Here is a 26,174-nt window from a genome sequence, read left to right on the forward strand (position 1 = left end):
TGTTTTTGTTTAAAAAGGATACCTGATTAAAATATTAATAACCATTAAAAACAGGGAAATCCACACAAAGATAAACTTAGCTGATACAAAATTTCCATTTGGATTAAATTTACCTTTTGAGTTATGATGAAGTTGCACTTAATTGTAAAATGATTCCATTCACACAGCATCTGTTGTTCATAAATTCTGACCTCTTATCCAAGAAAACACAGGCTTTTGGTAACATTCATGTAAACATGGAAACCTGTAGTACACATTTTTATTATCGATTTCTACAGGCATCAATACAAAAAGTTACTAAACTTGAACGATGGTTTACAGTTGGGTGGAGCCCCGGTGGTGGGGAGAAGCTGGCACTGTTGAGCCTTCTTTGCTCATCCCCAGAAGCAGAAGCATCATGGTCATTTCTAAATACACCAGCTCAGCTGTTTACCAAAACACCAAAACTATAACTGGTTTTATAGATCTGCTTATAACAAGCACCAATTTTAAATTGAGCCTAAATGTATAGTAAGGCAAAGAAATAGTTAGCTGTCAATAAAACAAACATCCAGAAAGAAATCTAAAAGAGGGCTTATACTAGAGAAGATCATGTTTAAAAAGTGCTTACGGAGATGCAGAATGGTCCTCTGACTGCTCCGTGTCATTTCTGATTTAAACAGGTTTAAATGGTCATCAGCATAGAAGGCTGCAATGATTCTATTCATGACAATATCCAGGCTGGTTCACTGTTTAAAATTTGATTTTTCACCAAGGGCAAAAATATTACACAACGTGACCAAAGCAATGAGGGCTTCAGAGATCATTTAACAATCAAGATGGAGCAGAACAGGAGAGTTCTCTAAGCCTAAGACAGGAATATGAGCATGGAACAGCTACAAGTGAGAAAATTCTAGAGAAGTCACAGTCATTGTTTCAAAGTGATTCTGACAGCTGGAGAAAGAAGTACCTTCTGGAAACTACAGTCAGCCCCTGTGATTGAGGTGGGAAGAATTGGGGAGGGTAGAGAACTCTGGATGCAGAACCCACGGGTACAGAGGGCTGGCGAACCTTCCTGTTATAGAAGGGAGTCGAGTGTCCACGGATTTTAGTATCTGCGGGGTGTCCTGGAACCAACCCCCTGCAGATACCAAGGGCCAACTGTTCTACTTTAGAAAGTAAATCTAAGCTGTGGGCTTCAGTCTCAGGTCAGGGTCCAGCAGCATCGTGGAGAGAAAGGTCAATTCTCCTGATTATGATCAAGATTCATTTTATAAAAAGCTATAAAACTTGAAAGGAAGAAGCATTTTCCTAAAAAACACAACAACAAAAGAAGAAAAGTAAGTTAGTTTGTTGCATGTTATTTAAACGAGAAAAGGTTACTGGGGTCTTCATTTTCTTCTATTCCTGGTTCTGACCTGCACGGGTGTGAACTGCACACCATTTCAGGTTTGAGAAGGAATCATCAACTCTCTAAGAAGAGGGCTCACTTATCAAGTGAACAACTCATGTGGTACTCAGGAGAATGACTACAGCAGGCCCAGGAAGCCCTGATTTGTGGCAGACTTGGCACCCCCGCTGGGAGGGCCCTCCCAGCGACCCCTCACCCCTACTTAAGGGCAACACTCACCTTTACTTAGGGGCAAACAGAAGACAGTGGCCATCAGACTTCTGGCAGGGATGGAGAGACCTCCTTTTGCAGAAATTGGTTAAAAAAGAGTGAATTGTTAGTTTTGATAGGACAACATTTAAACACACACACATAAGAACTTACATAACTTTAAAAACGTTTACAATCATTATTTAAAAATGTAAAAAGAGATGAGTCAGAAGCTGGTTGAGCTAGAAGTTCTTTTGTTTTTAACATTACACATGCAAAAGCTAATTTACACCCTTCAAAGAATAAGCCCACTGTAAGCTGATCTTTTTTTTAATATATTTATTTACTCATGGCTGTGTTGGGTCTTGGTTGCGGCATGGGCTCTTCTCTAGTCGTGGTGAGTGGGGGCTACTCTCCAGCTGCGGTGCACAGGCTTCTCACTGCGCTGGCTTCTCCTGGTGTGCAGCACAGGCTCTAGGGCATGTGGACTTCAGTAGCTGTGACTCCCGGGCTCTAGGGCACAGGCTCAATTGCTGTGGCACACGAGCTTAGCTGCTCCACAGCATATGGGATCTTCCTGGATCAGGGATCAAACCCGTGTCTCCTGCACTGGCAGGTGAATTCTTTACCACTGAGCCACCAAGGAAGCCCAAGCTGATCTATGTTTAAAAAGACTTCCAGGATTTCAGTGGAAGGCAGAAAATAAAAAAGGAAAAGCATCTACAAGAATGAATATCAAAGTTCAACCCTAAAAACTAGGAATTTCCAGGATACCAATGAGCAATATGTTTTCATACTGGTAAATGCTGGAGTGACCTGTGTTGTGAGAACTCTGGAATATTGGAGCTTAACTGTGGAGGCACGTGTTACTGTGTGAAGACGAGGTGAGGGCAACACGGTTATGGAGACTGTCAGGAAAGGTACATGACCTCCAGTGGGGATTTCTTCAAGTCTCTACTGGTGGGGGAGGAAATGATTCACCTAACAACAGAACAAAACCAATGAGGCTAATGTTTGGGTTTTTTCTTGCTATACTCCTAATTACAATTTATTTGGGGTGACACCTGAAATGAAGTTTGGCTGTACACATACCTCTTTAGAGATGATCCAGTCTCATTAAAGGACAGCTAATAAACTAGAAAAAGAGTCTATTCGACAGTTTAAATACATTAGGAAAAAAGAGGAGTGAAAGAGTCTATATACAATGTCTGCTTCAGGAAAATGATGTCTGCTAAAAAATCAAGACGAGAAAGCCTTAACATTCAATGACAGCTTCTTGGTCACTTAAGCTGCAAGGGTTCAGAGAGAATCACAGGGAGGAGGAGCAGTCCAGCAGGTCTGGAGAGGCAGTGCAGGTCCTTCTTCAGAGTCACTTGGCTGCTGCTTCTGCTGGATCCGGACCACGGGGTCTGCAGCATCACCAGCTGAGTCTCTGTGTCCGCAGGTGACACAGCCCTCCAAACGGGAACAAGAGTAGGTAGGTTAGTTGATGTCAAGTCATCTGCAAAGTTCTAAAATCAGTAAAATGCCGGCCTAGCAACCTATGTCTAATTCCCCCACATAATTTATTTAATAAGACTATTATTTATTTATACTATATTTATTTAATTTAACTAATTTATTTAATTTATTTCATAAGACTATCTATTACACTTCATTCTTCATTATTAGAAGGTAAATGGTGGTAAATCATTTAAATACTTTTGCTTGAATTGTTCTGGGGCCCATTCTTCATATACTCTACCCACAGAAATCCTACCTCTGGCATGAATCTAACATCTTCAGTTTGAACTCTTTTCAAACATGCATGTGTATTTGACATGGAAATCTTATACTCTCCTCTCCAGTCAAGCATGGATCATACCAGGTGTCTTTATTCCTAATTCGCCCATAACATTCCAACTGGTGAGAGAAAAAACCACTTGGAGTCAGAAAGACCTGTATTTAAAGTCCGATGAACCGTGTGAACTTACACGGTTGTGTCTCAGTTTGTGCAGGGGGCTTGGCTCCAGAGCCCTGATGCTGTGAAAATCTATGGATGTTCGCATCCTTACACAAAAAGACATAGTCCAGTTAGCACTCAAGGGTTCCACATTCTTACCATGGACTGAAATTTGATCCATGATACACAAGGCCTCACTTTGTTGCTATTGGTAAAGTTGGGGTAATAACACCTCCCACAGAGGAAGCTGTGAGAAGTAAGGTTTCCAGTGGAATAATGCAATGCATGGTGGGCCTTCTGTATCTGCACGCTCCACATCCACAGATTCGATCAACCACAGATCCAAAACATTTGGGGATGAAAATTCCAGAAAGTTCTAAAAGGCACAACTTGAAGTTGCCATGCACTGGCAACTATTTACATAGCATGCACATTGAATTTACAACTGTTTAAACGGCATTTACACTGGATTACAGAGAAGGCAATGGCAACCCACTCCAGTACTTTTGCTTGGAAAATCCCATGGACGGAGGAGTCTGGTGAGCCGCAGTCCATGGGGTCGCTAAGGGTCAGATACAACTGAGTGAATTCTCTTTCGCTTTTCACTTTCATGCATTGGAGAAGGAAATGGCAACCCACTCCAGTGTTCTTGCCTGGCGAAACCCCAGGGACAGGGGAGCCTGGTGGGTTGCTGCCTATGGGGTCTCACAGAGTCGGACACGACTAAAGTGACTTAGCAGCAGCAGCAGCACACTGGATTAGGTATTATAAGTAATCTGCAGATGATTTTAGGATGTATGGGAGGATTGCATAGTGCAGTAAAGTGAAAGTGTTTGTTGCTCAGTTGTGTCTGACTCTGTGACCCCAGGAACAGCAGCCCTCCTCTGTCCATGGAATTCTCCAGGCAAGAATACAGGAGTGGGTAGCCATTCCCTTCTCTAGGGGATCTTCCTGACCCAGGGATTGAACTCAGATCTCCTGCACTGCAGGGGGATTCTTTACTGCCTGAACCACCAGGGAAGCCTCAAGGAGGATGTGCACAGGTTTCATGCACATAGTATGCTGTTTCACATGAGGGGCTTGAACATTCGTGGATTTTGGAAACCGCTGGGAGTCCTGAAACCAATCCCTTGCAGAAACCAAGGGACAAGGGTACAGCCAGAGCCCAGAACACTGGCAGGCACAAAGCCATCAGCACACGACAGCTGTTATTACTGTGCTTACCTGGGTGTCTATTTCCTGAGGGATCGTCCGGCGCCGAATCCAGGAATGCACGTTGGCTATCTCCTCCCTCTGCCCTAGGGAAAACTGTGGCTGCTGCCCTCTCATGCTTTCCAGCTTCTCTAGGTCTTCTTTCAGTATAATTTCTTTAACCCTGAAAACAAAAAAGCGGACAAACAAAAGCTTCACAGTCCTAAATAAGGCACAGGGTCCTTATCTTGTCATCCAAGACCAACACTTCATTTTGGTTTGCAACATACTTCAAATCTCTCATTAAAGTATGATTTCATATCTCATATTGAAAAAAAAACTGACTCATTTCTTTGTCAAGTTGGTAAAGCTAGACCTCTTTTTCTTGATGGAAAACACCTGCATAGAGTTTTAATGAGTCATATGGAAGAAAGGTTTCCTTTAGATCTTCTTTTAGAATGAGAAAAATAAAGTCCAGACTCTAAAAATAGTTCATGTACCTGTGAGCCATCTTGGAAAGCACTGTCTCTCTTTGTTTTCACCTTATGACATATAACATTTGCATCCACTTCCACCACAACCATTGTTTTAAGAAATCATTCACCATTTGACTTCAAATCAAGGAATTTGAAAATACATATCTCTGAGGATATGTATAAAAATGCTAAAATCACTTTGTATTAAAAAACACAAGAAACCACAGAACACTTGTATAAAGGTGGGTCTTCCAACATGCTTCTTACCTCTCAGGCGCCTGATACGTCATTAGAATGCAGTCGGGTGTCTGCTTTATCATTCTCCAGATGGACTCTTCAGCTAACTTAGGAAATGTTTCTTTTTTCTGTACGTCCTGAGATTGCTGCCCATTTTGAGAGATTTCTGGAGAGTAATCACTAGAAGCAAAGTTTATACAGCTGCCACTGCTTCCTATCAAAAATCAACAACAACAAAGAAAGCCAAATTAGAACATACCTGCCAGGGGCTGACCTGCCACGCTGGTCCTCGTTCTTCAAAGGCCTGGGCGACTAACTGGTAGTGTCCTTCACCACCCAGTCCAGTGTCATCCCAGGTCACCTCAGCCTTCCCGTTCCTCCATCTTTCCAAGATCGCCTCAGTCTTCCTGAACTATCCACTCCTCAAGGTCACAGCGCCCTTTTCATCATCACCTGTAACTGCTGCATCTCAGCCGCACCTCCAAAGTCCCAGCGTCTCAGCTCCTCTTTCTCCCTTGCTTGTTCAACTGTTCCAACTGCACATCTGGAACAGAGCTTTAGTCATTCTGCCTAGAGCCCAAACAAAGCCTATCATTCAGTAACACTCTGCCATACCCGAGTCTTCTTCCCTTTAATTTCCCACAATATCAAAACATCAACTCTGATAAAGCCACTTTCTTATTCCATTCTTATCTGAACCCAAGTTGCCAAAAGCATAGAGAAAGTCACATGGAACAGGGTACATTGGTTTTGCAGTAAATTCATCATCACCAAAGGACCATCAGAAAGCCTGTAATCCTGGTACAGTTCTCTGGTCAGTGCACTATCTATTTCCAGCAGGATTATCTTCTGATCCTCTATTCCTTCCTCAGTCTCACTTACAAGAAAAGAAAAGGAAGCCATGAGAAATGAAATTCATTACCCTGATGCCAAACACAAATTTACTCATATGTGCATTCTCTCTTCATTGCCCTCCTATTAAAACAGAGAAGCCATCCATCCATGCCAAAGCCCATCCCTTTACAGGGGCTATGGAGCCTCATAGATCATTCCTTCCCTGTCCTGCATCTAATCCTTCCAGGTCATTCTCATTGACTTTGGAACAATTAAAACAAAACGAAGTACATAATTTTTAAAAAAAATAAGTGTATGGATAAATATATGACATTTTTCCTCATTAGAAGAAAATCTCTTTGAAAGGTAATTATTTAAAGCCAAAAACAGCAACATTTTTACTGTGGGACTTGTAATACATGTTGAAGTAAAATGAATGACACATTTTACTTAGCACAAAAGACAAGAGGACGAAATGGAAGTTCTAAGACAAGAAGTGAAATAACAGTATAAACTGTGATAAGTAGAAGACATATGTATAAATCCTACAGCAACGACTAAAATAATTTTTTTAAAAAGGAAAAAAAGAAAAAAAAAAAAGAATAGCTGAGAAGTCAACAATGGAGAGAAAATGGAACTTTGGGGCTTCCCTGGTGGCTGAGATGGTAAAGAATCCGCCTGTAATGCAGGAGACCCAGGCTTGACCCCTGAGTTGGGAAAATCCCCTGGAGAGGGAATGGCTACCCATTCCAACATTCTTGCCTGGAGAATTCCATGGACAGAGGAGCCTGGAGGGCTATAGTCCATGGGGTCACAAAAAAACTGGTGTGATTCAGTGACTAACACTTTCACTTTCATGTTCCTTCTATACCTATTTTATAGAGTTTTTAAAGTCACAGATGTTGAATCTTGTCAAATGCTTTTACCACATCTATTGAGATGATTTTTATCCTTCATCCTGTTAGCCACATTATTTCACCCTGATTGATCTATGGATGCTGAAACATCTTTCCTTCCCTGGAATAAATCCCACTGGTCATAATGTGGTGGTGGTGGTGGTTTAGTCACTAAGGTCATAATGTGGTGGTGGTGGTGGTTTAGTCACTAAGTCGTGTCTGATTCTTATGACCCCATGGACTGTAGCCTGCCAGGCTCCTCTGTCCATGGGATTCTCCAGGCAAAAATAGTGGAGTGATCATAATGTATGATCCTTTAAATGTATTTGCTAGTATGTGGCTCAGCTGGTAAAGAATCTGCCTGCAATGCAGGAGATCTGGGTTAGATCCCTGGGTTGGGAAGATCCCCTGGAGAAGGAAAAGGCTACCCATTCCAGTATTCTGGTCTGGAGAATCCCATGAATGTCCATGGGGTCACAAAGAGTCAGACATGACTGAGTGACTTTCACACTTGAGGGTTAACATTCATCAGAGATAACTGGTCTGTAATTTTCTTTGTGTGTGTGCTGTCCTTGTCTGGTTTTGGCGTCAGGTAATGACAACCTTGTAAAATGAGCTGGAAAGTGTTTCCCCCTCTTCCATTCTTTGGAAGAGTTTGAAAAGTAGCAGTATTAAACCTTCTTTGAATGCTTGGCATAGAATTCACCTGAGAAGTTGTCTGGTCCTTGACTTCTGTTTTTTGGGACACCTTCGATGACTGTTTTATTCTCTTTACTAGTGATTGGTCTATTTGACTGGTCTGATGGTAGTGGGTTACCATCTCTTCATGATTTAGTCCTAGCAGGTTATATGATTCTAAGAATTTCTCCATTTCTTCTAGGATGTCCAGGTAATTGGCATATAGCTGTTCATAATATTCTCATCTAATCCTTTGTATTTCTGTAGTATCACTGTATTTCTCCTCTTTCACCTCTGGTTTTACTTATCATAGTTTTTTCTTCTTAGTGAGCCTAGCTAAAGGTTTGTTAATTTTATCTCAATTTCATTTCTTCCCACTCTGATCTTTATGTCCTTCCTCCTACTGACTTTGGGCTTCATTTACTCTTCTTTTTCTAGTTCTTTTGGGTGTAAAGTTAGACTGTTTGATATTTTTCTTGTTTCCTGAGGTAGGCTTGGATTGCTATAAACTGTCCTCTTAGTATTTTTTTTCCTGCATCCCATAGGTTTTGACATGTTATATTTTCACTTGTCTTCAGGTAATTTTTAATGTCTCCTTTGATTTCTTGACTCAATAGTTGTTCAGTATCATGTTTGTGCTCAAGTCACTCAGTTGTGTCTCTTTGCAATCCTATGAACTGTAGACCACCAGGCTCCTCTGTCCATAGGATTCTCCAGGCAAGAACACTGGAGTGGGTTGCCATTTCCTCCTCCAGAGGATCTTCGGACCCAGGGATCAAACCTGTCTCTGCCAGCATCTCCTGCATTGCAGGCACATTCTCTACCTACTGAACCAGCTCAGTCTCCACATATTTGTGAGTTTTTCAGCTTTCTTCTCATAGTTAATTTCTACTTTCCTACCACTGTAATTGGGGGGAAAAGGCATGATATGATTTCCATCTTCTTTAATGCCTTGTGACTTGTTTTGTGTCCCAACATGTGAGCTATCCCTGAGAAAGTTCTATATGGACTTGAGAAAAATGTGTATTCTACTGCATTTGAATTGACCACACACACCCATCAATACATCCTTGCTGTCTGGATGATCTATTCATTGATGTAAGTGGAGTTTTAAAGTCCCCCTGGTAGCTCAAATGGTAAAGAATATGCCTGCAATGCAGGAAACCCAGGTTCGATCCCTGGGTTGGGAAGATCCCCTGGAGAAGGAAATGACTGTCCACTCCAGTAATCTTGCCTGGAGAATCCCATGGACAGAGAAGCCTGGTGGGCTACAGTCCATGGGGTCACAAAGAGTGCTCTTATGCTAGGTGCATAAATATTAATAACTGTTATGTCTTCCTGATGACTCACCCCTTTATCATTATATAACGTCCATCTTTGTCTCTCATTATCTTTTTTTGGTTTGAAGTCTACTTTGTCCGATACAAGTACGGCCACACAACTTTCTTTTGGGTGCCATCTGCTTGGAGTACCATTTTCCATCTTTTCTTTTGCATCTGTTTTTCTGTTAAGCTGAGACAGGTCTCTTGGAGGCAGCATATAGTTGAATTTTGCTTTGCAATACTCCAACCACACTGTGTCTTTTGATTGACAAATTCATTTACTCTTACGGTGATTATTGGCAAGTGGAGATTTAGTACTGGCTTTTAATCTTTTGTTTTCTCTGTGCTCTCCTCCCCCATTGTTTCTTTTTCCTTGTGTTTCTGTCTGCCATTTTGGTTTGGTGGTTTTCTATAATGTTTTTCTCAATTTCCTCTTTTTTTTTTTTGGTTTCAGATTTCTGCTGTGGATTTATGTTTTGTGATTACCATGAGGTTTGCATAAAATGCCTCATAAATAAAATAGCCCTTTGTATGCTGATAGCATCTTATCTTCACTTACCTATACAGGTCTGTCCTTTTCCTCTTTCCCTTTCATGTTCTAGTTGTCTTAAATGATCCCCTTTCATGTTATGAGTCTGTTACCAAACTGAAGTAGCTTTAGTTGTTTTTACTGCTTTCCTTCCTTTTAACTTTTATGCTCCAACAGTGTGTCTAAAAATCTATTCTGAGTTGGGATTTTCTGATTCTATTTATACCTCACTCAAGGTTTTGTGTACTTTGGCCTTTTCATTTCAGGCAGAAGAGCTTCTTTGAACATTTCTTGTAAGGCAGGTCTAGTGGTGATAAACTTCCTCAACTCTTTGTCTGGGAAAGTATTTCTCTTTCATATCTGAAGGATAGCTTTGCTGGATATTCTTGGCTGACAGTTCTTTTATTTCAGTATCTTGAGAATGTCATTCCACTTCCTCTTGACCTACAGAGTTTCTGTTGCGAAAACTGCCGATAGCCAAATGGGGGTTTCTTTGTAGGCTATTATCCTTTGCCCATTGGTTGCCCTTAAAATTCTTTGCCATTGACTTTTGACAGTTTTAATATAATGAGTCTTGGAAAAGAAAGTATTTTTGCATTGAAGTAATTAGGTATTCTCTTAGCTTCATGGACTTTTATTAATATATCTAGTTCCTCTTCCATGTTTGGGAAGTCCCCAGCTATTATTTCTTTATATTCTCTATTTATCATTAATTTTTGCCATTTTAATTGCAATGTACCTTGGTGTGGTTCTCTTTAGGTAGATTCTGTTTGGGATTCTTTTCTTCCTGGACTTGTATATGTTTACTTTCCCAGTAACCTGGGACTAGGTTAAAATGGGCTATCTTCATCGATTATGTCCTCAAGTATATTCTCTAATCCTTTTTCTCTCCCTTTTCCCCCTGGAATCTCTATAATGTGAATATTAGTATGCCTGGGAGTTGTCTCAGATGTCTCAAACTGTCCTTACATCTTTTTATTCTGTTTTCTATTCAGCTTCAGTGATTACCACTACTACTTGTCTTCCACCTCACTGGTCTAGTCCCCTGTATCATTTAGTTTACTATTGATTTCTTCTAGTGTGTTTTTCATTTCAGTTATTGTATTCTTCATCTTTGTTTGGTTGTTCTTTATATTTTCTAATTCTTTGTTCAAAACTTTTAATTTTTCTGTTTATCCATTCTTCTTCCTGTTCTCTGATCATCTTTACAATCATTACCTTGAACTTTTTCTTGGATAGACTGACTATCTTCACTTCACTTAGCTCTTCTGGGGTTTAAATCTTGTTCTCTTGCTTGTAGCATGTTTCTATGTTGCCTCATTTTGCCGAAATTGCTGTTTTCATGCCTATGTAGGTTGGTTATGTTTCCTGATCTTGCAGAGGTGGCCTTTTGTAGGAGATGTCCCAGTGTTTCAGGAGTATACTCCCCTCTGGTCACTAGAGCTGTATGCTTGCTCTGGGAGTGACCCCTAAGTGAGCTGCTGGGACCCTTCTGTTGTGATAGGCTAGCTACCATGAGTGGTCTGGTAGGATTTGTTATCCCCTTGTCTGGTTGGTTCCTAGGCCTTGATTTTTGCAGAGACTGCAAGGACCACAAGGCACCTGGGGGCTGAGATGGGTGCACTGGGGTGGGTGCTGACTCAATGGTGGGTGCAGTCAATGTCCGGGAGATCCCGCCAGCCTGCTGGCAGGCAGAGATGTGTCCTGGAGTCTGGCTACAGGGCCCAGAGGTCCCAGAGCTGATGTCATACTGCCAGTGGTGGGGCTGGTACCTGACACAGCGGGGTGCGGGGTCCAGTGTGTCTTGAAGCTTGTGTCGGCATTCTGGTGGACAGGGCCAGGGCCCAGCTGGTCCTAATGTTGGTGCTGGCCTGCTCACGTGAGAGCTAGGTCCACAGGCTGCAGGCCTGTCTCTTTCCTGCACTGGTACTTGTCTGCTGGTGGCTGAGGCAAGAGATTCTGGGGCTGGTGCCCGCTGCTGGTGGGAGAAGCTGGATCCCAGGGTCTCTGTGTATAGGGTCCTGGGTGTCCCAGGTCTAGGGCCTGCACACGGGTGTGTGGGGCCTGGCCCTTGGCCCCCTGGTGGGCAGAGTCATGTCCAGGGGAAGGTGTGGACTCAGGGGTCTTAAGGCAGCCTGTCTGCTCTTGGGTGGGGCTATGTCCCTGCCCAGTTAGTTACTTGGCCTGAAATGTCCCAGCACTGGTGCCTAAGGCCGGTGGATATGGGTGAGGCTGGGTTTGGAGGCGAATAAGCTAAAGGGAAGATTCCAAAATGGTGCTAGCCAGCACAGGAGTCCATGTGTTAGAATAAGTGCCCCCAAGTGGCTGCCACCAGGGCTTACATCCTTGAGGGTGAGCGTCCATTAACTGGCTCCTGCCTCCCTGGGGGGCTTCCCGGTGGCTCAGACTATAAAGAATCTGCCAACAATGCAGGAAACCCGGGTTTGATCCCTGGGTCAGGAAGATCCCCTAGAGAAAGGAATGGCTTCCTAGGGGACTGTCCAACTTCCGCCTGTGGGTCTGACCCAGAATCCTTTCAGATTATTGCTTCTGCCCTAGGTCCATGTGAGAGTCTGTGTGCACCTTTTAAGAGTGGAGTCTCTCTTTCCCACATCCCTCTGACTCTCCTGAAAGTAAGCCCTGCTGGGCTTCAAAGTCAAACATTCTGAGAGCTCATCTTCCTGGAGAAGGATGCCCAGGCTGTGGGAACCAACATGGGGATCAGACCCCATGCTCATTAGGGACAGCCTTGCAATTGTGATTACTCTTTCGTTCATGGGTCACCCACTGTCACCCATGGGGAATATGAGTCTTGACTAAACTGTGACCCCCACCACCTACCCATTTCATGGCTCCTTCTTTATCATTAGTTGCAGAAGATCTTTTTTGAAAAAAATTTTTTTGGCTACACTCGGTCTTCACTGCTGCATGCGGGCTTTCTCTAGTTGTTGACAGTGGGGGCTACTCTCTAGTCGGGGCGCATAGGCTTCTCATAGCAGAGGCTCCTCTTGTTGTAGAGCTCAGGCTCTACAGAGCACGTGGGTTCAGTGGTAGCAGATCGCAGGCTCTAGAGCACAGGCTCAGTAGTTGTGGCTCCCGGATTCAGCTGCCCCTCGGCATGTGGAATCTTCCTGCACCAGGGATTGAACCTGTGTCCCATACATTGGCAGGTGGATTGATTCTTTGCCACTAGACCACCAGGGAAGTCCAATAGAAGATGTAGGTTCTGATCTTTTTCACTGAAAGGTGTTCTGGAAACAGCTGCAATTTTAGTTTGCCTGTGGAAGGAGAGGAGCTCACTTGATACATAAAAAGTAACTAAAAATGGACTACAGACTTAGCTATAAAAGCTTAACCTGTAAAATTTCCAAGAGAAAACAGGAGACCATCTTAGCGACTTCAAGTTAGGCATGAACTTCTTTAAAAAGGACACAAAAAGCACAACCTATAAAAGAAAAAGTTGATGAACTGAACTTCATCAAAACATTTGCTCTTCAAAGTGAAGATAAAGATAAAAAACTGAATTAAAAAGGCAAGCCACACACAAGGAAGAAAAATGAGTGTTTGATAACAGACTTGTATCCAGAATACACATAGAAATATTACTACTCAGTAAAAAAACTAACATGCTCCCCACAAACGGGCAACAGATATGAACATATCTGGATGGAAAATAAGTAGACAAGAAGACAGCCAACACCATGAATCAACAGTCAAATGAAAACTAAAACCACAATGAGCTTTCAGCACACATCTACTTGAATGGCTAAAATTTAAATGATGGACAATGTCCTGTGTTGGCCAGGAGGTGTTGTAAATTGGAGTTTTTATATGTGGTTAACAGTGATGCAAATGATACAGCCATTTTGGAAAACAGTCTGCAATTTCTTATAAAGTTAGCCATAAACTTACCATGTGACCTAGCAATTTCATTCCTAGGTATTTAACCAAGAAAAATGACAACATATGTCCACAAAAAGACTCACACCTACATGCTCACAGCAGTGTTATTCTTAATAGCCCCAAACTGGAAAGTACTGAATAAACCATCAACTGGTGAATGGCTATTCATACAATGCAATTCCACTCAGCAAGAAAAAGGAGCAAATTACTGATATGCACAATATGAATGAATCTTAACAGCTCTCTGCTAACTCAAGAGAACCCTGACACAAAAGACTGCGCTCTGGATGATTTGATCTATGTGAAATTACAGCAAGAGCAGTGTTAAAGTGACAGAAAGTGGATCAGTGCCTGCCAAGAGCCAGAGGATCTGGGACGGGCTCTGACTACAATGAATCAAAGAAGAATGTTTCCAGGTGATGGAAACATTCTGTATGGTGACTGTGGTGGTGGTTACACTGCCATAAATCCTTGTCAGAATTCTTATTTTGTACCCCTAAATGTGGTGAATTTATTGTATATAAATATACCCCAATACAGCTTACAAAAAGAAAAAAAAAATACTTTCACGCCAGGGCCAACACCTGAAAGCCCATTAGACAGTGATCTCCTGACCACGGGGTATGAAGAATGTGTCACTTTGAGCCACTACCTGATGCTGCAGAGCCCGTTCCTGGTGGAGACGCCGAGTGCAGTGATGCTATGGATGGTTTCTTGGTAGTAAAACCATTTATCTTAGTCCCACCGCTGCCACTGATACCCTGCTAGAAAGTAAGAATACAAGGAAAGAGACTGAACATCTCAAGCATCATATTATAGAATAACTGACAGATCTTCAACTTCACATGTTAAACAGAAAAAAAAGTACATATCAATACATAACTGAGAAGTAAAACATTTTCAGCCTGTCCCCAATAATGTGGCCAAAGTTCCTTTGCATATAATGTTAAAGATATGGCTTGTGTGTGTGTGTGTATATATATATATATGTATATATATATATATATATATATACATGTATATATAAATATATATATATAAGGCTGTACTGGGTCTTAGTTGTGGCAGGTTGAGGCATGCAGGTTCTTTAGCTGAGGCATGCAAACTCTTGGTTGCAGCATGTGGGTTCTAGTTCACTGACCAAGGATCGAACCCAGACCTCCTGTACTAGAAGCATGGAATCTTAGCCTTGACCACTAGCAAAGTTCCTTACTGCTTTCTGAGCACATTCCAGGGCTACTGTGGTGTCACAGATAGTAAAGAATCTGCCTGCAATGCAGAAGACCTGGGTTCAATCCCTGACTCAGGAAGATCCCTGATTCTTGATCTAGATCATCAGATTCTGAATATTTGTTAAAAATGGTTATACCTTGAAGGGAGGACTGAAGAAAACCTTAGTGAAAATACTTATGCTTGTCTTGGATCCTATATCTAAATATAGGAAAGTCCTACCCCGAAGTTTAAACTGACAAATAAATCTGAGAAGGCCTTTTTACATAAAGAGATGAAAAAGGAAAGTGACAAAAATTTTCTCATATAAAATTGATATGTATCAGTATAAAACTATAAACTGCCTAGTTTACTGATAAATAATGACAGAAAGGAGCTCTTCCCATACAGACCCGCTATCCCACAGTTATGTCTGAAAAAGTAAAACTGTTAAATTTATGTCTTGTCAGTATGGCTTGCTCCTAATCTAAACAGCCCATAACCCCAGTTGTAAGAGAACATATTTTTTCTAGGCAATGAACATTTAAGTTTAATACCTAGATATCAAATTTTAAAGCAGAGGGGAAATCCAGTTCACAAATAAAGTTTGAAAGATAGCACTTGGGGGAAAACCTAGCAAAGTAGGTAAGAATTCAGGACATAGAAAATTCTTTCACTGCAGCTTTTTAAAGTGGAGTCAGGAGGGAATACGATGTGTTTCTGTAGAACAAAGTCTTAACCTCAGCTGTAATGAAGGTTACCCTTAGCTTTAATGCAGACTAGGCCATTCATTTTGAGCTTTGGCACAAAAACCTTACTTTTAATAAGAGGACGCACAGTCACTTTCTCGCTTGTGTGTTGGAAGTTAGCATCACTTACACACATAGTTTCTGGGGATGCACAGGATCGGGGCCTGTCCCGCAGGAGGTCAAGCTGGAACAGGGAGCTGCTCCCTGAGTTAATGAGGGGGCGTCCTTCATTCCGTGTCTCCCACTTCTCCTTTCTGTTCCTTGGGTTGATGGTTGAAGATGGTGGGCCTGGGTTCGGAGCCACTGCTGATACCGAAGAGAGTATTTCCGAAGAGGGTGCTGCTCCCAAGAAGGGATATGGGGAGAATGACAATGACGAGAGGGGAGAGAGAGAGGGGTCATGCAGGAAGATGTTCATAAAAGTGTCAAAGTGAGCAGAAGGCAGAGCTGGGAAATACTGCAGGCTGCTAGGCAAGGGTGGCTCAGGCAGCCTTGGCAGTACAGTTACTGAGGCTTCATGTTCTCTGCCAAGGGAGGTTGTGGCTGGGAGGGGAGGAGCTGGGATGAGGCAAGGGGCTGAGCTGGGAACCATCACTGCAGCTGGGAGCAAGGGGCCTGAGGCATGGGGACAGGAGGCGGAGGAGGGGCACCAGGGTTGTCCATCCTGGTGGGGACAGAAGTGATCCTTGGCGCTCCTGCCGTCCAACCACACAAGAGGCTTCTTACGCTTGTGTTTCCCCTTCTTGCAACCAGCTGATCGTGTCAGCCTGGAAGCAGAATCTCCTGCAGGATAAAGAGGAAGATGAGTTACAGAAAACTAACCCAGAACAGAAGGACTCCATCGACAGGTAGTTGTAAGCACATTACAAGGAATAAACCTTGGTCAATAATAACCATGTCCCCTAAAGGAATGACAGAAAGTAAATCTAGAAAGATGAACAAGATCCCGGATACAAGCTGTTGCTATAAAGTAAACCCCATTTCAGCATCTCTCAGCCATTTTCTTACAAGCAAACCTCCTACACTTCATTCCACATCTTCCAGGACTCATGTATGATTCCTAAACTTGATAACTCTGTTGATAAATGGAAAAAATATATATATATATTTAATTTATTTATAATTAGAGGATAATTGCTTTACAATGTTGCATTGGTATCTGCTGTAGAACAATGAGAATCAGCCATGAGTATACCTATACCCCCTCCTTCCTGAACCCCCTCCCACACACCCCCCTCCCACTCCTCTGGGTCATCACAGAGCACTGGGCTGAGCTCCCTGTGATATGGCAGCTTCCCACCAGCTATCATTTCACACATGGTCATGTACATGTTTCAGTGCTGCTCTCTCAGCTTGTCCCTTCCTTCCTCCGTCCCAAGTCCACAAGTCTGTTCTCTGCTTCATCTGTATTCCTGCCCTGCAAACAGGTTCATCAGTACCATTTTCCTAGGTTTATGTGGAACATATTTTTTAAAATTTAACTACCTTGAACATACAAATATTTAGCTTTGCTTCTGCTTTCCTGCTGAAGATAGGAGTTATAGGGTGATGCCAGAATCTTCTCCCGGAATTTATCTACATGACTCTGCTCTTCCTTCTGTGTGTGGGCTGACAGCACAGCCTTTGTGAGCCCTGAGTGCCTAAACGCTTCTGCAGCCAGTGGAGCTGGGTGTGTGCTGAGAGTCCAGGGCTCACACGCCAGCGGCATGTGCTCTACTGGAGTCAATTCCACTGAAGTAGAAGAAGACAGATTGAATTTTAACTCCAACTGGCTATTTTGCATTTATTTACTTTCACTAATTTAACTGCCTTTCAATAAATTTTTATAATCATTACAATGGTTGGAACATAAAACCTCCATCAATCTAGCAGGTACATTTTTATTTTTCAGCCTTGTTTTACACTCTTTGCATACTTATATATACATTTTGGGCTTCCTTTGTGGCTCAGCTGGTAAAGAATCTGTCTGCAATGTGAGAGACCTGGGTTTGATCCCTGTATTGGAAGGAACCCCTGAAAAAGGGAACAGCTACCCACTCCAATAATCTGGCCTGGAGAATTCCATGAACTGTACAGTCCATGGGGTCACAAAACGTTGGACACAAGTGAGTGACTTTCACTTACTTACTTACATACATTTTAGAGTTGCAATGCTCCATGTGCACACATTTATTTAGATCCTGCTTTCATTGTAAATATTTGTTATCTCCATAAATTCTTTGAAAAATTATCTCTGGATTAATCTTTTAATATGTAATATAAATATGTGGTTCAAAAATCAACATGTCATAGACATTTAGTAGCTTCTCCCCAACCCTTTTTAACACCTGCCTAGTTCTCATTTATTTTCCCCACAGAAAACCCTTTATTTGCGTATTTATCTACTTTCTTTAAGCATCTGTAAATAAGTACAGATCTAGATTCTTATCCCTCTTCCTCATTTTTACCCAAAAGGCATATAATCTTGTACACTAACCTGCAAATTTTTCATTTAACAATATCCCTTTTATCAGTACATCACATAGGATTCCACTATATGTGCATGCATGCCGCATGCTAAGTTGCTTCAGTTGTGTCTGACTCTTTGCGACTCCATGGACTGTAGCCCACCAGGCTCCTCCGTCCATAGGCTTCTCCAGGTAAGAATACCAGAGTGAGTTGCCATGCCCTATACTCCAGGGGATCTTCCTAACCCAGGGACTGAACCCACGTCTCTTATGTCTCCTGCATCAGCAGGCGGTTTCCTTACCACTAGCGCCATCTGGGAAGCCCCTTTGATTTATATACCACTGCTTATCAAAGTAACAGTCTGTTGTTGGTGTTTAGTTGCTAAGTTGTGTCTGACTTTTTGTGACCCCATGGATGGGCCTGCCAGCCTCCTCTGTCCATAGGATTTTCCAGTCAAGAATACTGGAGTGGATTGCCATTTCCTTCTCCAGGGCATCTTCCCAACCCAGGGATCAAACCCATGTCTCCTGCACTGGCAGGTGGATTCTTTATTGGTGAGCCACAGGGATGCCCATAACCACCTGCAAACAAACGCTGGGTTGCTTCTAAACATTACTTCTTCCAGGTACAAAAGATTTTATAGCACACACTGGTGGGTCCTCCCAGCCTCCATTCCCCCTTTCCTCTCCTGTGTGGTACTGATGTGTGGGTAGGCTTGGTCTCACTCCACTTCCAGAAATGGGCTCTGATTGGTCTAAGTCAACACACTGGACAGAGGGCTTTAGATTTTGGCCAAGATGGAGGAACAGGGATTGGACTGACCTTCTAGACTGAAATAACTAGGAAGGGACAAGATATGTGAGACAATAATTTCTAAGACACAAAACATCCTAAGGGATTGAAAACAAGGTGAGCCTCAGGCCTGCCCAGCTACTGCCTTGAGAGTGAGGAATAAGGTGGGCTCCCCGAGGGCAGAGACAGAGCTGAGAGTCTGGGGAGGTGACAGTGGCTGAAGCTCAGGAAGATGAGTGGAGAGGATAGCCACACAGAGAGGCCCCCAGACATCTGCAGAGAACCCCCAAGTTCTCAGCAGTTCATTCATATGAGGAAAAAAAATCACCTGAAAAGATCAGACTGAAGTTCACGGCAGGTGGAGAACAGGGCTCGGTCCCGTCAACCAGACTAGAAGATCTCATAACCCATATGCACTGAGTAGAATACTCTTAAGGGTCTTGCCTCAGTAGTAGAGAAGAATTAGACCTCCCTACACTGCTCTGTTCCTGTCTAAGCAATTTTTTTTACAATCAATTTTATTTTAATATAATCTAAACACATATCATTTAAAAAATACCAAGAAAAATTTCTGTACAAGAGTTGATGCTATTGCATTTGGATAAGCTGGCAAGTTCTTGCTACTAGCATAGCCAAGGAAACACCACCGAGGAAACCTGATACACTGGAATAGATGTTGTGGCGTTTGGCCCACAGTTTGATAGCTCTCAGGGTTAACCTGAAGTTGTCAGTGTTTGGTACTAGATGTAAAATTTCATCGGTTACCCTGCAACCGTTAAGACTTCTTACACATCTTATATCTAAATTTTTTTTTTTTTAAATTCCGGCTGTGCGCACTGGGGGCGGCGGCTCAGCTCGGCCTGGCGCCCCAGGCTGCAGCTCCCGCCGGGTCCCCTGCGAACCTTGAAGCGCAGCGCCACTCGCTACCGCCGCCGTCGCTGCCTATATCTAAATGTTTAAGCAGACTGTCAGCTCTTAAGTCCAAGTCTTCTGGAATAGTCTGCAGTGCTAATCTTGCAAACAAAATACCAATCTCTATCCCATCAAAGCACAGTTTGATAACTGGTACAAATGCCTCTTCAACAGCTCTTAAATCTTTTACTTCTTCCTGTAATTTCAACTTATCATAGAAGGAGGTGAAAAAATCACGTTGATCAACATGTCTTGGTGCAACACACAATGCATCAATATCAGCACCTTTTGTATGTACTCCTAATCTATAAGATCCAAATGTAAAAATTTTCCCACCAACATTTTCAATTACAGATTGTGGAAGATTCTTGTTTTCACTGATTTCTTGTATCCACTCTTTTACCAGGTTATTTAATTTTCCCAAAATTAAAATCCTGTGCTGCAGTTCCTCTTCCTCTTCAAAAACCCCAAAGGGCTTCAGAGTCTCAACTAGCTTCTGTGTGAGTAGGCAGTCAGTCTCCTTGGGGGCTGCTAAGCTGATGGGAGAAGTAATGCCATAGTGCTTCTGTGGCGGCTATGTTTGCTGTGATCCCTGTGTTGTAACTGGAAATGCCAAGTCTGCTGCGCCGGCACCGCCCAGTCACGCCCCGCCCCGCCCCCGCCACGCCCCCGCCATGCCAGCCACGCCCCCGCCCCGCCCCCGCCACGCCCCCCGCCACTGAGGCGGGAGGGAGGGGGGCTGGAGCCTGCCTTAGCCCTGGGTCCTATCCCCCTAAGCAATTTTAAAAGCAAAGCCTGAGAAGATCCATCTGTTTCCATGAAGCTAAACTGGGTCCCAGAATAAAGCTCAACAATGTTAATAGGAATATTCAGCACCCATTCACAGTACCTGCTATCCTATCAAAGACTACTTGGCATGCAAAGAAGCAGGAAAGTACACCCACAAAAAGGAGAAAAATTAATCATGCAAAACCAGCCCTGGGCTGGGAGAGAATTAGAACTGGAAGACAGAACATTAATAGTTATACTGTATTTCATACAGTCACAGGGAAGATATTTTAAATATGCTATATAAAGACACGGAAGATATTAAAAAGACTCAAATAGAACTCCTAGAAATGAAAACTATAATATGTGAGATGGAAAAGGTACTGAATGGAAATAATGACAGATTTTACAATAGAAAACACTAGTGAACCTGAAGACACAGCAATAGAGACTGTCCCAAAATGAAACAAAAACCTAAAAAAATGAAAAAGTGTAAACGAATAGAGCATCAGTGGACTGTGACACAACTTCAAGCAGCCTACATACATATAACTTGAGTCCCAGAAAAAGGGAAACAGAAAAAATATTTTAAAAATACGGGAAGAAGTTTTTTCAATTTGATGGAAACAATAAACCTAAAAATCCAAGAAGCCGAATAGACTCCAAGTATAAAAAACATGAAGAACACTACATCCTGGAACATCAAAATCAGACTGTCGAATCAATGATGAGGAGAAAATCTTACATGCAGCCAGAAGTTGCGTATATATGCAAACAATACAGATGACAGGAGACTTCCTGTCAGAAACAATGCAAATGAGGATTCAGTAGAACAGCATCTTTAAGGTACTGAAAGATAAACACTGTCACCCTAGAATTCTATGATTTGTTAAAATGTGTTTAAAACATGAACGTGAAATAAAGACACTTTCAGATGTACAAAAATGTAAAGGATTCATTACTGGTAGACTTGTACTACAAGAGATATAAAAGGAATGCCTTAGGCAGAAGAAGAATGATACCAGATAAATCTATATAAAGGAATGAAAAACACTGAGAGATGAGTACAGGGAAAAACACTTAAATTTCTTTAAAAGATAATAATTACATAAAATAATAACAACATAGGGTGGGATTTCTAACACATGTAGAAATATATACCAACAGACAAAGACCAAGGCGGGTAAATGGAAGTATAGTATTTTAAGTTTTTTATACATGAATTGGTATAATATCTCTAGAAGACAGACTGTGAAAAATTAAATGCATACACCATAAACTCTAAAACAACAACTAAAATAAACACCACTTTAAATACCAAGACATACATAGGTTAAAAGTAAAAGATTAGAAAAAGATATAAGATTAATCAAAAAAAAGCTAGAGTGAAAATATTAATATAGACAAAGTATATTTTAGAGGAAAGAAAATACAAGGGATAAAGAAAGTTATTTCACAATGATAAAAGGATCAATTAATCAAAGGGACAAAACAATTCTAAATGAGACCCTGATGCTGGGAAAGAACGAGGGCAGGAGAATACGGTGACAGAGGATGAGATGGTTGGATGGTATCACTGACCCAATGGACATGAGTTTAAGCAAACTCTGGGAAATGGTGGAGGACAGGGAAGTCTGGTGTGCTGCAGTCCATGGGATAGCACAGTAAAGAGTCAGACAGAGCTTAGCGACTGAACAACAACAACATGCACAAATTAAGACAGCTTCAAAATGCACAAAGTGAAAACCAACAAAACAGCAATGAGAAATAGACAAACCCACAATTATGGCCAGAGGCTTCAACACCCTTCTGAGGTACAACAAGTATTCAGAAAAATCAGTGGACAGAGAATAATTGAACAAACTATCAACCAACCTGATCTAGTTTATACACTGATAGAATATTCAACCCAACAGAGGCAAAATAAACATCCTTTTCAAGTGAATACAGAACATTTACCAAGATAGACCATATTATAGACCATAAAACAAGTCTCAATAAATTCAAGAGTTCAAGTTTTGTATTTTCTCTGACCACAATGGGATTATATTAGAAATCAATAAAGAAGTATGGAAAATCTCTAAATGTTTGCTAAATAATATATGATGATATATCAGTTCAGTTCAGTCGCTCAGTCATGTTTGACTCTTTGTGACCCCATGAATTGCAGCACGCCAGGCCTCCCTGTCCATCACCAACTCCTGGAGTTTACTCAAACTCATGCCCATCGAGTCATTGATGCCATCCAGCCATCTCATCCTCTGTTGTCCCCTTCTCCTCCTGCCCCCAATCCCTCCCAGCATCAGGGTCTTTTCCAATGAGTCAACTTTTCGCATGAGGTGGCCAAAGTATTGGAGTTTACATATGAAAATATAAAAGATTTCAAAGAAAATATTAAAAGGAATATTAGGCAGCATTTAAACACGATGAAAATGAAACAAAATACATCAAAATGAGTGAAATGCAGCTGAGAGTAAAAGGAAAGTTTATACTCAAATCCACTAAGGAAGAAAAATGTCTGAAATCAATGACTTCAGCTTCCATCTTAAGAAACTCAAAAAGTAAGAGTAAGGTAAAACAAAAGTAAGCAAGGATTTCCCTGGTGGTCCAGTGGTTAAGACTCTGCACGCCCAATGCAAGAGGCCTGGGTCAATCCTTGGTCAGGGAACTACAGAATTGATATTATTTTTTCCTTAAATGTTTGCTCAAACTTACTAGTAAAACCATCTGGGCCTGGAGTTTTCTTGTTGGACAAGTTTTTATCAACAAATTCAGTTTTTTAAATAGATATGAGGCTATTCAGGCTTCCTACCTCTTGAGTGATTTTAGTATGTATCTCTCATACAATTGGTCAATTTTGTCTAAGTTGTCAAGTTTATTGGGAAAACTTATTTATAATGTTCTGTTGTTATTCTTTTGATATCTAGTGATAGGATCTCTAGGGATGTTTCCTCTATCATTTCTGAAATTGATAACTTATATCTTCCCTTTTTTCCCCCTGATCAGTCTTACTACTAGAGTTTGATCAATTTCATTGCTCTTTGCAAAGAACCAGCTTAAAATTTTATTGTTTTTCTCTATTATTTTTCTGTTTCCTACTTAAAAGATTTTTACTCTGATCTTTATTATTTCCTTTCTTCTGCTTCATTTTTTAAAATTTGGCTGCACTGGGTGTTAGTTATGGCATGGTCCTCAAACCCAACTCATCATCAGAATAGGGTGTAAACCCCAGGAATATGGGCTTTCCAGAAAGAAAAAGACAAATGCAGCTCAAGACCATCTGGGCTCTGATTCTGTTTTCTCTCCTTAGAATAAAGAGGTAGATTTGCAGATGCTAAGACTGGTGTAAGATCAGGAGAAATGCTTATCAGTAAATATTCCTTATTCCTTAAATGAAAGCATACAGATTTCAGTATGAATTCTTTCAAAGTAGTATTAACATAAGACCAAAATATATGAAATCTAGTGGCATAGTCAAAAAAAGAGGTTTCTGTATCAGGCAAGATCCCACCTTGCATGGACTGACTGTGTCACTGACTGCTCCACGCCCACATAGGTATCCGAAGCATTAAGAATATGTACACTAAAAGATATGCATCTGCTCTCATCCTGAAGAACTAGTTCAATTTCAATAAAAGTCTACCTGTGGCTAATTAGAAATAATAGAAAAATATACAGAAATAAACTAATCTCACAATAGCTGTGCCTTTCTCTGGTCTTTTCCCACCATCCACAGTCCACTTGTCAATATAATGCTCTCCATCTCAAAGGGTGGCGTGAGGATTAAGAGAATTAATTTATATGAAGAACAAAGGGCAGGGGATGGTATACAGTAACAGCTCAGCACACGTTCACTTATATTCCACTGAAGACCAGCAAAGATAAGTTAGACACAATCTGAAAACCTGATTGAACATGTTTATCACCATTTCCTCACCTACCAAATCCTTATGAAGAAAGCAAAAGTCAAAAGGACAGGTGAGAGCAAAATGGAATAAAAAGGAGACATCAGAATAATTTACTAAGTCACTATGTTAAAGGAAGACAGCTTCAAACATACACTCCTCATTTATCAGACCAGTACAAAAATTTGAATGTGTTTATATGTATAATCCACCTAGTCACCACTACAGTCCAAGTTCAAAATGAACACACTCTTTCAAGGTCAGCAACAAAGTGACCCAAGGCAGTCCCAACAATAATTGCATTAATAATGGTGAAGACTAATGGATGGCTTACTACTACATACCAGGTACCATCCTAGGTGCTTCACATGTGTCAGAAGAGTTGACTGGCAAATGACATAATTAGCAGATACAGTCCAAAATATGTTGACCATTATAAACGTGATGATATTTCCAAAAATACTTTACCGGAGAAAAAATATCCATCTTAAACATCTTTACTAAGTAAATGGTATTAAAGACTTGTTCTTACGATGGCTGTATTTAACGTTGAGTGTATTCTAAAGTAAAAGCTACCGTGGTACCTGAGTCTGGTGGCGGGGTGTCGACAAGGACACTGCTGGAGCTGCACTTGCTTGTGTCCAGGCTCAGAGTCGCTGTGCTCAGGGTCCATGGAGCTCCTCCTTCAGCGTCTGTGGACTGTCCATTAGTGGGGATTTCTGATGCAGGTACAGCTGGGATCTGGGAAACAGCTGGTGATGTAATAGTGGAAAGAAAAATTCCCAACAGGAAATTCATATTACAAACTTGAACAGTTTACAGACATTTATAACCGATAGGTTAAAACCTATTGGCTATGTAGAGGCAATATGAAACTAGGATTGTTTGTGATTACAATGAAATAATTAAAGGCAAAAGAAGAAAGAAAAACAGGGCTTCCCTGGTGGCTCAGTGGTTAAGAATCCACCTACTGCAGGGGACACGGGTTCGATCCCTGGTCTGGGAAGATCCCACATGCCGCAGAGCAACTAAGCCCGTGGACCACAACTACTGAGCCTGCGAGCTCTAGAGCCATGAGCTCCAACTACTGAAGCCAAAGTGCCTAGAGCCTTTGTTGTGCAACAAGAGAAGTCACTGCAATGAGAAGCCAATGCACTGCAACAAAGAGAAGCCCCTACTCGCCGCAACTAGAGAAAGCCCGCATGTACAATGAAGACACAGTGCACTCTAAAGTAATAAAACAAATAAATGATTTAAAATGCTTAAAAAAAAAAAAAAAAGACGAAAGAGAAACAGAGAGGGGTGGCTCTCTTGATCTAACTACGGAAGACACCCCTCTCACTTTGCAGTGCCTGGACATCATCTGCTCTGTGGCTTTGTCTGTCCTCTTCTGAGGATGAGGAAGTTGTATTTGCAGAGGAGATACACTTCCTCTTCAAAGCTGGGATGTAGTAGCTCTTCAGGTACCTGTATATTAATAATTCGGCCATGTATTCTTACCTGCCCCAAACGTGGTCACCTCTCACCTCTCTGCTTTCCTTATGCCATTTCTGTCTGGGGTGTTTCACTGTCTTCTTGGTTGAAGTCTTCCCTGACCATCTGGGCCCCTATCAAGGGATTCTTATATATTCCCTTACTACGATCTTGCACTGATTTTCACAACTTAATTCTTATGAGCACAGGTCTTGTCTTCTCAACTATATTCAAAGAAGGGAAGCATCTTCTAACTTTCACGATTCCCTGAACTGTTCAATTTATTATGAATTGTAGGTAGCATGTATCTACTGATATATAGTGAAAAATC

The 26,174-nt window shown here is 41.6% G+C and overlaps 1 protein-coding gene and 1 pseudogene across 1 annotated transcript in view; both read right to left on the reverse strand.

Annotated features, from left to right (window-relative positions):
* Window positions 1–26,174, reverse strand: part of PER3 (period circadian regulator 3) — a 47,265-nt gene continuing 21,091 nt past the window's right edge. The window contains exons 8-15 of the mRNA XM_065935836.1: window positions 25,713–25,837; window positions 24,955–25,122; window positions 15,676–16,328; window positions 14,240–14,351; window positions 5,456–5,639; window positions 4,746–4,896; window positions 1,610–3,034; window positions 1–1,290 (exon numbers count right to left, since the gene is read on the reverse strand). Of these exons, the coding sequence (XP_065791908.1) occupies window positions 2,879–3,034; window positions 4,746–4,896; window positions 5,456–5,639; window positions 14,240–14,351; window positions 15,676–16,328; window positions 24,955–25,122; window positions 25,713–25,837 (1,549 nt within the window). The 3' untranslated portion in view covers window positions 1–1,290; window positions 1,610–2,878. The remainder of the gene's footprint in view (window positions 1,291–1,609; window positions 3,035–4,745; window positions 4,897–5,455; window positions 5,640–14,239; window positions 14,352–15,675; window positions 16,329–24,954; window positions 25,123–25,712; window positions 25,838–26,174) is intronic.
* Window positions 19,330–24,724, reverse strand: LOC136168702 (poly(A) polymerase alpha pseudogene; annotated as a pseudogene).

Source organism: Muntiacus reevesi, chromosome 5 (genome assembly GCF_963930625.1).
Source record: "Muntiacus reevesi chromosome 5, mMunRee1.1, whole genome shotgun sequence".
Lineage (NCBI taxonomy): Eukaryota > Metazoa > Chordata > Mammalia > Artiodactyla > Cervidae > Muntiacus > Muntiacus reevesi.